The 11,826-nt window shown below is 42.5% G+C and overlaps 1 protein-coding gene across 1 annotated transcript; it reads left to right on the top strand.

Annotated features, from left to right (window-relative positions):
- The first annotated feature begins 1,044 nt into the window (after positions 1-1,044).
- Positions 1,045-8,485, top strand: hsdl2 (hydroxysteroid dehydrogenase like 2). Its single transcript, XM_061061055.1, has 11 exons — positions 1,045-1,203; positions 2,943-3,106; positions 4,281-4,379; positions 6,031-6,145; positions 6,760-6,863; positions 6,951-7,049; positions 7,150-7,344; positions 7,451-7,522; positions 7,668-7,808; positions 7,972-8,100; positions 8,255-8,485. The coding sequence occupies exons 1-11, from the start codon at positions 1,187-1,189 to the stop codon at positions 8,368-8,370; spliced, it is 1,251 nt and encodes a 416-aa protein (XP_060917038.1). The 5' UTR covers positions 1,045-1,186; the 3' UTR covers positions 8,371-8,485.
- Positions 8,486-11,826: the final 3,341 nt, after the last annotated feature.

Here is an 11,826-nt window from a genome sequence, read left to right as displayed (position 1 = left end):
GACGGCTGGCTGACTCCTCCCCTCGAGTATAAAAGTTGTTTAATTGAGGGACTAGAGAAAAGAAGAATAACATACTGTACTCACTGCTTAACTGTGTTTCTAGATCACGCTCATTTCGGGTAAATTTTCATGCAGTGTGAAGATACGAGCATAATAAAGATCACTAGCATTAGCATGCTAACCCACAATGCACCGCGAGTTGTTTTGGTTTCATGCTGGTGCTCAAGGGCGACATCTGCTAGATCACAAAATCACATATAAAGCCTTTAAATGGACATTTCTATATCACAGAGTTCAGACATGTAACTCTGACCCCTAGTGTTTAAAATGGGTACTGCAGTCTAAATTCTAAACATTATAGAGAGCTGTCTCCCACCCTCCCCCCTCCTCTCTAGAGTCGATGCTCATGCAGGTCACCATGTGGTGGACACTGAAGCTTCAGTGTTTATCCAGCTCTGCATCGGTCTGTAAACCTTTCTGTGTTCTAACCTCTCCATTTTTCAAAAACATCTCCAATATTGATCCTAGTTTGAGCACGTTTCTGCTCGTGGAGCTTATTAGAAACATGCAGAGGCTTTTTAGGTCGGGTACAATCACTTCTATCTGAACCACTTCTCTTGCCCGCTTCCATCGCTGCAACACCTGTTGGTTTGACCTGATAACTGCTCTCATATCTGGTAAACCGAGGGGCGTCCAAAACAGCCGTGTGGGGGTGCCTTAAAACCGCCTACCTTCTCTGGTCCAAACAAATCCAGATCATTCAGGACCAGAATCTAAAGTTAGAAGGAGTACATACTGGCTGCTGCATTGTTGTCAGAGAGTTCCTTGACTCTGGAAGAAAAATATGTTCACAGTTTTGTACCTTTACCTTTTTCAATTTATTTTCCTTTGACTTATGAAGCGAGCCTCAATCGGACACTCGAGGAACTGCAGGATTTTTCACTTCAGCGTCGCTTCATTGTCGCAAACACTGGAGGTTGCCGCTTGGGGTAATAATCTACGAGTTAAACATCTCGTGGACCCGTGAGAATCTTTGCCTGCAGACCGGAAGTGAAGCAGAGTAGGTGACATCCGGGTGACTTGACATCTTGAAGTGGGTGAAAGGTGGCGAAGGAGACAGGTTGTCATTCTTCAGCTTGAAACTGTGAACGCTTCTTTACCTTTTCCTTCCAACACCTGAGCCACCATGCTGCAGAACACAGGGTGAGTGCACGTTAGCTTCTCAGACAGAGTCACTGTTAAATAATGTGATCTCTTCCAGGCTGTCATTACTGAACCTTCTGGAAACTCGGCATTAAATGAGCATTAATTGAATCGAGCAGCTGTCCTTTGAAACTCTGATGAAGCCGATGTGACCGAAACATATTTATTATTTTATTAGTGCGAAGTTTGATTCCCGTTTATCTGTTTTATGACCTTTGACCAGCAAGAGTATAAAGTTGACGATTTTCTCTACGGAGTTTGGTCAACGCTTGTCCTGCTTCGCACCCTTGTTGTTGAGCATTTGTGAGCTGAATACAGAATCCAGTCTGAAGTCCTCTGAATTGTGCCTGGACCTTTTCATTGACATTTCACATCGCACCAGCTGGAAAACAAAGAACCAGAAATGGAGATTTTAGCCAACACCCTTCATTAAAGTAGACCCTTCAAGAACCCGAATTATGTGTTGAACTACCTACTACAGAAATGTAGTGAGTTTGGTTCTGATATCTCAACCCTGTGCTCCACATGCAAGTTCTTTTGTAAAGTTACTGTTTCTTCTATGGAGTTTTGTGAGAGAACTCTGGTGATGTTTAAACTGATCCTGCGAAGTTTACTGACTAAAGTCCAACCAGAGAAACACAGTGAAGTGTAATATAGAGGACACGCTGTAGATGTAGACAGTAAAAGAGCCGAACTGATCATAACAGAGACTGACCTGAGATCAGGGTTGATCTCTGTTCTTGACCTCTGAGCGAGATTATCTTAAAGTAGGTGAAGTTCTCACATGAGTTCAGTGAAGGAGGAACCTGGGAGCTAACATGCTGCCATGGTTAACAATGGTTCTCATCGTCCTTTCTATTTTTCAAACATGTCACATAGGAAATATATTCATGAAGTAACTTTATTGTTTTGTAACGTCATGATTTAGTGACTTTCGTTAAAGAGCCCATATCGTTCTCAGGATGTGTAACCGACGGAGCAGCTTTACATGATCTTATTTAAACTGGTCTCAGTAAGAAAACAAGCAGCAGTGTTGAAATATGAAGTGTAAAATCCTGCAGTTCCTCGAGTGTCCACTAGAGGCTGGCTGCAGAAGCACAGGAAGTCACATACACACCCATTCTAAAAAGCCTGTTTTTACAGCAGAGATTAACATGTTTACAGCCTGGTTCAAAAAAACAAACAGGTCTGATTAGCTCATGTCTCGATCGACACACACTGTACGGGGTGATATTCCCCTCGATTTTGGTCTCCTATTCCTCGTGCCTTGTACCCACATCATCCTCTCTCTGTGTCTGAGTCGGTAAAAAGATCTCTAATATAAAACATACCGTAAACTTTTCATACTATGGATCAGTAAAATAACAGCTTATTTCGTTTTAAAACTGGGTTATAAAAAAGAACGTAAATATTTGATTCACTCACACGATGGCGTCTTCGACCACACGAAAGCTGAAGAACCAGAAAGACGGCAGTTTGAGCCCAGAGGTGGAGTTGTTTCTTCAAAATGCAGATTTTACTTAAACAAAAAGAAACCCAACAGGTTTCCTTTGACACACACACACTTTTCAGTTAGCCTAGCTTAGCACAAAGACTGTAAGCAGGGGGAAACTGTTAGCGCGCCAGACCTTCATGTGAGCCTGTTGTGTTAGCATGTTGGCTAATAAGGTTCTCTTAATGTTCCATACTTTAATGTTTACGACGCCATGTGTTAATAAAACCGTCTCTGTGTGTTTCAGGAAGTTAGCCGGCTGCACGCTCTTCATCACCGGAGCGAGCCGAGGGATCGGTAAAGCCATAGCTCTGAAGGCCGCCAGAGACGGAGCCAACATCATCATTGCCGCGAAGACCGCTGAGCCCCATCCCAAACTACCAGGAACCATCTACACCGCTGCCCAGGAGGGTGAGGAGCTAACGGACTAACATGCTAATGGGCTAAAACTTTCTTCCTGTTAGTTTGGTAAAATAATCTTAAAGTTTATAGAGCTCAACAGTGTGGTTACCGAAGAAAAAAATCCTGTTAATTTTCTCCACAGTGGATTTGATCATGAGCCATGATGTCACAGGTAGACTGACCACGAGCTACCTGAGTGTGAAACGATGGTGTCTGCTCATGTAGGAGACACAAGTTCGTCTGATATTAACATAGTTTTAAGAACAACATGGTTTATTCCGACATCTGTGAAAATAACTATAATACCCATAATCACAATGTCACAGCGAGGTCTCTGATTGGTGGAGCTTACTGTTACCATGGCAATGTTTCGAACAGATATTTTTGCTAGCTAGATGGTTAGCTAACAGTAAATGTACTTAAGACTTTATAACAACGACAAGTAACATTTAAGGAGAAGAGGGATCATTTGCAATGTATTGTGGGATGTGTAGTTCCTTGACTTTGTGTAAGTACCCAGTCTGGTACCTTTCCTCTTTTCTCTGTTTTTAACGCTGTTTTTGTGCCGAATCAAATGCTTTATAGTATTGTGGTAGCTGGTTGTCATGGTTACAGGCTTCAATCTCTTGATTTAAAGATTTAGTGAAATGTCAACGGAGGATTTGAACGGAGAAATCTACTTCCTGAACCAGATTCTGTCGAGCTGTGTTTTCCTTAAATTTAACTCCTTCAGTTTGAAGTGGAGACGCGAACAGAATCAGCTGGAGGCGTTTTCACTTAAAGGGGGACAGGTACAAAAATAATGACCACAGAAGAAGACGGTAAATTAGCTATTAAACACTGAACACTCACTCACGCCTGCTTGGGAGAGTGTTCAATCTGTTTTGGACCTGCCTGCTGGAAAGTCAGACTCTGAGTTTGTTGATGACTTAAACGTCTTTTTGAATCGTTTTAATGATTATGGTTCTAAGGAGGACCGGTCTGTGTTCAGTGACGCTTCTCCATTCATTCAAACATTACACTAAAAACACTCCTCGGGTCAGGGGCTATGATGTCATCACGGTTTACTTTCCTCTCTCTGTTTGTCTTTGTTTGTTGTGTTTGATGTTGTCTCCGTGTTCCTGTGTGTTTAGGTTATTTAATGTGTGTTTCAGTTATTTAATGTGTGTTTTATGTGTTTCAGTGGAGGCAGCCGGTGGGAAAGCGTTGGCCTGCGTCGTTGATATCCGTGACGAGCAGCAGATTGGAGAAGCTGTTCAGAAAGCTGTGGACAAGTTTGGAGGTGAGACGGCGTTCAGACTGTTTCATTTAAACTGAGCAGGAAATAAACCAAAGTTTATTTAGGATTTCATTTCTGTGTTCTAAAGTTTACCTCGACACATCAAATCATTTTAGAAATGAGAAAATCTTCCTCCATTTGCCCTGCTGCGTCTCCGGAGCACGGAGCATCACCACAGGGCAGATCGAGCGGGACAGGAAGTCAGACAACATTAAAACATCCGGTTTATTTTCAGAATAAAACACTTTGTTTTGACAGTTCAGCACAATGACCGTATATGTGTTTGTTGATGTGTTTATACAGTTTTATAAAACGTACATCATATTATCTCATGCTGTCGTGTGTAATAACAACATAAACTCCTTTTGCGGCACTCCAGCTTTCTGCCTGTACCGGAGTGGAGGTCAGATTGAATCAGGTCTGATAACCTTCCACTGCGTGAAAATACACAGAAATCACTTCAGGTCAAATCCTTTATCCGATTGAATCTGTGATAAAAGTCTAAAACACACCTGTCAGGAGATCATGACCAAATCTGCTGTCATCATCGTTCACTTCCCGTCGTACGACACCTGACACCTGTAACACACAAACGGGTCAAAACTATAACTGAACGACGTCGTTCTGTAACATTACAAACATTACGGTTCCATGAACGTATACCTTCAGCTGAAGATCTGTGACTCCCACGGAGAACATCTCCAGGTAATAATGCATTGAAATGACATCACTGACCAGGTGAGGAGTCTAGAGTCAGTTACCATGGTGATCTGCCCAGGTTCAAAGAGAGCAGAGAGCCAAACCCTGGCTGCATCCGAATTGCCAAGTACCTACTCAATCTGTCAGTAGGCAGTACCTACTATCTGTGCTGTATACACTGTAGTACCTACTATTCAGTAGGAGCGCACAGTAGACAGATATTTGTTCCTACTTCGTCTGATTCATTCAGTATGAAAGTGGCGTCATTTACGTTACCCGAACCGGCCGCATCCACCCGTTTTTTAAATTTTTTCTTTAGCTTTATTCAAGAAGAGTAATGCGCATATACAGTCAGGTAAAAAAAACAATATCACAATGTAAATCAAGTAAAAGACAGATTAAATAACTAAATAACATACAAAAGGAAAGTACAAATGAAAAACAGTAATATACAGTAAAGTAAAATAAACAAATAAAGACGCATTTAAATAGTGAAATCATTATTTAAATAGAGGGGGAAAGGTTTTATAATAATGCAGACATTTGTTATATTTTCTGTTGTTAATTAAAAGTAGCGATTTCAGTCCGGACTTTAACTCTAGATTAAAAATTGATCATGTGTGGAGGCACACGTGAAGTGACGATTTACGTTTAATTTAATGTGGGTGGTAAAATACAATTCATTTCCTGAAAGGATGCATCCGATCCATACTGCATGAAACCTGGAAGTTAGTATCCATACTGAAATGTTCAGTATACTGAGGTGGACCCAAGAAATGCATACTGAATGACCACGAAAGTTCAGTCTACTGAAACTCCTACTGAAAAGTACGTACTGCATACTGAACTGTGGCTATTCTGAAACGGCCACTGACTTAAGGCCTAACAGACCAGGATAACCTACGACCCCAAAACTCTTGATGACATCATCACAGAGCTTGTTTCTGATTGGTAGGAATCGACATCCTGATTAACAATGCCAGTGCCATCAGTCTGACGGGAACTCTGGAGACGCCAATGAAGAAGGTCGACCTGATGCTGGGAATCAACCTGAGGGGGACCTACCTGACGTACGCACACACACACACAGAAGCTGAAGTTAAACTTTACTAGTTTTTTATTGCAGGTCAAGAGTTTAAGTTAACGAGTTTAAGTTAACTAGCCTGAGGGAACGAGTCTCAGGGAACGAACATCAGTTAACGAGTCTCAGGGAACGAACGTCAGTTAACGAGTCTCAGGGAACAAACGTCAGTTAACGAGTGTCAGGGAATGAACGTCAGTTAACGAGTCTCAGGGAACAAACGTCAGTTAACGAGTGTCAGGGAACGAACGTCAGTTAACGAGTGTCAGGGAATGAACGTCAGTTAACGAGTCTCAGGGAACGAACATCAGTTAACGAGTCTCAGGGAACGAACGTCAGTTAACGAGTGTCAGGGAACGAACGTCAGTTAACGAGTGTCAGGGAATGAACGTCAGTTAACGAGTCTCAGGGAACGAACGTCAGTTAACGAGTCTCAGGGAACGAACGTCAGTTAACGAGTGTCAGGGAACGAACGTCAGTTAACGAGTGTCAGGGAACGAACGTCAGTTAACGAGTCTCAGGGAACGAACGTCAGTTAACGAGTCTCAGGGAACGAACGTTTCGGGACACGAGCCTTAGTCAAGGAGCGTTTGTGTTTTTCAGGTCCAAACTCGTTCTCCCTCACCTGCTGAAGAGTCGCAGTCCTCACATCCTGAACTTGTCGCCTCCACTCAACCTCAACCCCGTCTGGTTCAAAAACCACACAGGTAACCATAGCAACGGACCAGCCAGCGTCCCATCATGCACCTGTGCAGTGATAATCATTCTGTTTATTTGTCTGTTTGTTGTTTTAGCATACACAATGGCGAAGTACGGCATGTCCATGTGCGTGCTGGGGATGGCTGAAGAGTTCAGAGGACAAATCGCAGTCAACGCCCTCTGGCCCCGAACCGGTTAGTGGGTTCTTGTCAGCATGCTAACATACTTCTTATAGACTCCTGTAGTAAGCTAGCATGGTTAAACCCTGATCTTACCTGTGTGATGTTGCCATAGCGATCCAGACAGCAGCCATGGACATGTTGGGCGGAGATGGCGTGAGTAAGCAGTGTCGTACAGCTGACATCATGGCCGATGCCGCCTATGCCATCCTGTCCAAGCCGAAAGACTACACGGGTCACTTCGTGGTTGATGAAGACATCCTGAAGGAGGAGGGAATCAAAGACTTTGACCAGTACGCCGTCCAGCCAGGTAAGAACAGGCTAACTGAGCTAACTCTAACCTAGCATAGGTACAGCCTGTTCACAAACAAGCACAAGTTATGTGGTGCTTACTGTGCTCTCTGATTGGTCCACAGGTCACCCCTTATTGCCAGACTTTTTCCTGGATGAAGCTCCTGAATCTCTGGTGGAGCAGATGGAGCAACACGGTGAAACATTCAGATAATCAATAAATCTCATGATTTTTTTAAACTGTAGCGATAATAGTTTCAAATGTTCAGGAGTTCCTTAGACGTCTGTCCATCGCCCCCTAGTGTTTGATGAAGGCTCCTTCTTTGTCTCTTTTGTTGCTAGGAGCGACTCCTGCCTTCAAACCACCAACATCAGCCACGTCCTCCAGTGGACCAATAGAAAGCACCTTCAACGTCATCAGAGGCGTCCTCAGCGAGGACGTCGTCAAGTCGACGCAGGGCATTTATCAGTTCGACCTATCAGGTAACATAGGTGTCCAACAGTATCCATATAAGGAGTTCATGTGAATGTGTTTGTGTCTATAAAAGGCGACGGTCTTAATGTCCATAAAATGACATCCTCTGACGGTCTTAATGTCCATATAAGGACAACTAGCGGGACACTGATGTGTTTGTGTCCATATAAGGAGAGAACCCTGGCGTTTGGTTTCTGGACTTGAAGAGCGGCTCCGGCAGCGCGGGGCAGGGCCAGCCGCCCATCAAGGCTGATGTTGTCATGACGATGGACTCAAAGGACTTCAGCAAGATGTTTGCAGGTGAGTCGTCACCATGGTAATAACGTGAACTGAGCCTGCTGCTGAAAAAAAACACAATTATCGAATGTGATGCTGTAACCACAGCGATGAGCGTGGTGAGATTTGGTGCTGTTGTTTCCATGGTAACAGCTGTATCTCTGTGTGGCGGTTTCAGGGCAGCTGAAGCCGACGATGGCATTCATGTCGGGGAAGCTTCGGATCAAAGGTGACATGACGCTCGCCATGAAACTTGAGAAACTGATGGGCAGGATGAACAAGGCCAAACTGTGAACCTAAAGCCCCGCCGTTAGCCTCCTCAGGCTCCGCCCACTCGCTGTACATGTTGCCTTATGAAATGAAACGATCGTAACAGTTTAACAGTTTAATAAAATCCTTCTTAAGTGAACGGTGTGGTTTCATCATGACGTTCTGAAACAGACTGAAGACAACAGCGAGTGATGATGATGACTCAGCAATTTATCCCGCCCGGACTCAGAACAGCTGAGGTCTGCCTCCATGTTTATTATGATGACATCACTACATCATTGTGAACTGTGAAGGGTTTGAAAGACTGTTGACTTCATGTTGTTTAAGGTGTGTGTGTGTGTGTCCTGAATAACATGAGGTGTTCTCATCCATACTGAGAGTAGCTGTGTCCACTACCACAGACAGAGGGCGCTCTAGAGCCAATATGCCTAAATGGACCCCCCTGCAGTGTTTAGCTCGGAGTGGGGTAATGACAAACATCAACTGTCCACCAAACCTGCAGTCAGGGCCCATGAGCAGGGTCTCACATTAGGCCCCTTCCCCACAGCCTGAGGTATGACTACACCATGCCTCCATGACACTATTGAGCCGTTAACAGATTTACCTTAAGGTCGACAACATCTGACTACTTTAACACTTTTATATAGCTAAACTTCATTTATTTATCAGGTGAGGAAGAGGAGGTGAACAATGTTTTTATCAGTGGTATCAACCTTTTCTCCTTGGAGCGCCTCCTACTGTCTAAGAAAATCTGTGATAAAGTGATGCTCTGCTTTCATGAACATATGACTCTGTAAGTGTAAAATAAAGATGCAATGATGCTCTATAATTTAACTAAATCTTAAAGTTTAAATAATCCTAAAAGCATCCTGTGTGTCTGTGAGCTCTGTGTCATGAATCATTCTGTTAGATTAATAAGTGATGCTCCAAACTTCAGTAACTAAGACAAAGTGAAGATATTCTTACACGTTTGTTTTATCATCCAGGATCCTTCACACCTGAAATACTATTTCACTATGAACTCCATCTAAAGATAGTTCATTATTTATAGAAAGCAATAATCATATACTTTTAAAACTCAACATTTTAATTATAAATAAATAATCTTAACTGACGTTTAACAGAAACGTGCGCACGCAGCGGTTCAACTTCCGGTCCTAATTGTCCAATCAGCAGGTGCTCCAGGTGTCTCGCGCTCATTTATCCGCAGGTGTGTGTCCAGCTCCTCGTGCAGCCTCAGGCGGTTCCTCATTGTTTGTCGGCTGGCAGAGAGTCGGAGCGGATCACGGCACGTCTGCACGTTTCGGAGCGGTGATGATGGCTTGGGTTTGGGTCAGTCTGCTGGCTTTAGCCCGGCTCAGCACGGAACAGGAGCCGCACCGGGACGCAGACAGAGGTCCGGCCGGACCGCAGGTCCTGACCTCGGACTCCGAGCCGCAGGATGAGACCCGGATCGGGAGGAGGTTTTATCCGGTGCCGGTGTGGAGGTTTGTGGAAGGTAAAGAAGTGAAAGAAGTCTGAGTGAGAGCGTCATATTAACATCAACACATTAATATCACCCAAAGTCCAAAAAGTGGACACATAAATTAAATCACGGATATACTTTAATCAATTTCTAATTAAAATGACGCCAATCTTTTAACCAGCTTCAGTCCTACTTATAACTATATAATATTTATACATTTTCACACTTTTTTTTTAAAAACATTTTTTAAGAACTTTATTTTCAATTTTACATATTGTTACATCAGAGTCAGATGAACATTCACAGCAAGAAATTGTTAACCCTTATCACGCCCCCCACCCCCTCCAGGTGGTGTCCCCACATAAATGCACAAACCTTTAGATAACAAGGCAATAACAAATAGAGGGTGTATTAACATGCATGTAAGCACTCATATAGAACAATATACATCTAGATGTTGATCCTCTTAATGATAGCAATATATACGTTGTTGCCAGAGAGACAAAAAGGAATTAGATCGACAATAACAATAATACAACAATAATAATAAACAAAATTAAAAACAAAGCATCCGACATACAATCACAAAAACAACCCAAGCTGGAACATTTTCACACTTAACCTTTCAAATGCCAGTTATTGTAATTATAATTCTATTTTTCAAAATAAAAATACATTTATATTTATAACATTTACATACAATATACTAGACTAGAAGGAGTGTTTTGTTCTACTAACACAGTCTGGGGCATGTTACAGATTACCAACAACATTTATCTTTCTAAAGATAACAATCTATCTAAAGATTTAATATACTATAAAGTTTAATTAATCTCTTTTTGGGGTTCAGATTTTCAAATCTAAATGTTTCTATTCACCTAAAACATTTTCACAAAGTTAAATGACACAAAACTTCCAATAGAAGCCCATCCCAGTTTAAGGCTCGTCTCTTTTACTCTTTTATGTGCTGCTGCATGTTTGGACAAATGTAAGCAGCTCTCGGTACGCCTTGACGATTTAGTGTTTGAAGAGTTTGTGGTTTAATAATCAGCATGACACTAAAAACAAAGATGAACTCGAACATCTGTCCAACGAAGACGGAATGCTGCTCGTCTATGTAAAGCAGGTTTGCATGCTGCTTTACAAAGTAAGATCAATTTATCCCAATGTCCCAAATAAAGGGAGAGTCACTTTATAGACTGAAGGAAATAAAAGGGCTGTTGATAGAAGTGTGACGGTTAGTGAAGTTTTAGTTGTGCAGTTAAATAATCAAACTTTCTGTGACGGTTTTAATTGGTGCACATGAACTTTCTGTTTCAGAGTCTCAGCGTGGCGGTGAAGGATCGGCGTTAGACATCGGACGGCCTCAGTATCGCTGCAGCGACAGGACGCTGTCTGTTCGCTTCTCGTTGGTCCGACACTCAGCCCTGAGTCTGGAAGGTGAGTTTGATTTGTTCACCTGCAGCTGGTTTAACAGTCGAAGGTCAAAAATTCTTTACCAACTAAACGGTAAATGGACTTGAGCTTGTTTAAATCTTTTCAAGTCTTCTGACTACTCAAAGTACTTTAACATCACAGGTCATACCTCACACATGCACACACTGATGGTAGAGGCTGCTGAGTAAAGAGTCCGTCAGTATTAACTCATCCATTCATACTTCATTGCTGCATTTGTTCCTCTCATACACACCTGTAGTAGAGGTTTTTGCAGTGTTTCATATAAATGAATTGAGCTGAGCGCCCCCTACAGGCCTGGAGCACTGTTGTGACATTTTAAAATAGTCTGTTTCCTTTGTTTACTGGGGTTGTGCATTTTTCACTTTGCAGCAAGTTTGATATTTATTTATTCTTTTTACATTTACAGCACACTTGTGTAAATTTAATGAGATTTTGTGTTTTTTGTTTGCGCATTGATACTACTTATGGAAATCTTTTGGGCCTTTTGTTCTTGTTGGCCACGGTAAGGTTATACCACCTTTACCCTCCATTTTAAAAAGTCAAAATAATCTTTGTTG

Source organism: Labrus mixtus, chromosome 17, assembly GCF_963584025.1.
Source record: "Labrus mixtus chromosome 17, fLabMix1.1, whole genome shotgun sequence".
NCBI lineage: Eukaryota > Metazoa > Chordata > Actinopteri > Labriformes > Labridae > Labrus > Labrus mixtus.
Note: the sequence above shows the minus strand (reverse complement) of the source record. Positions and strands in the feature narration are given on the sequence as shown.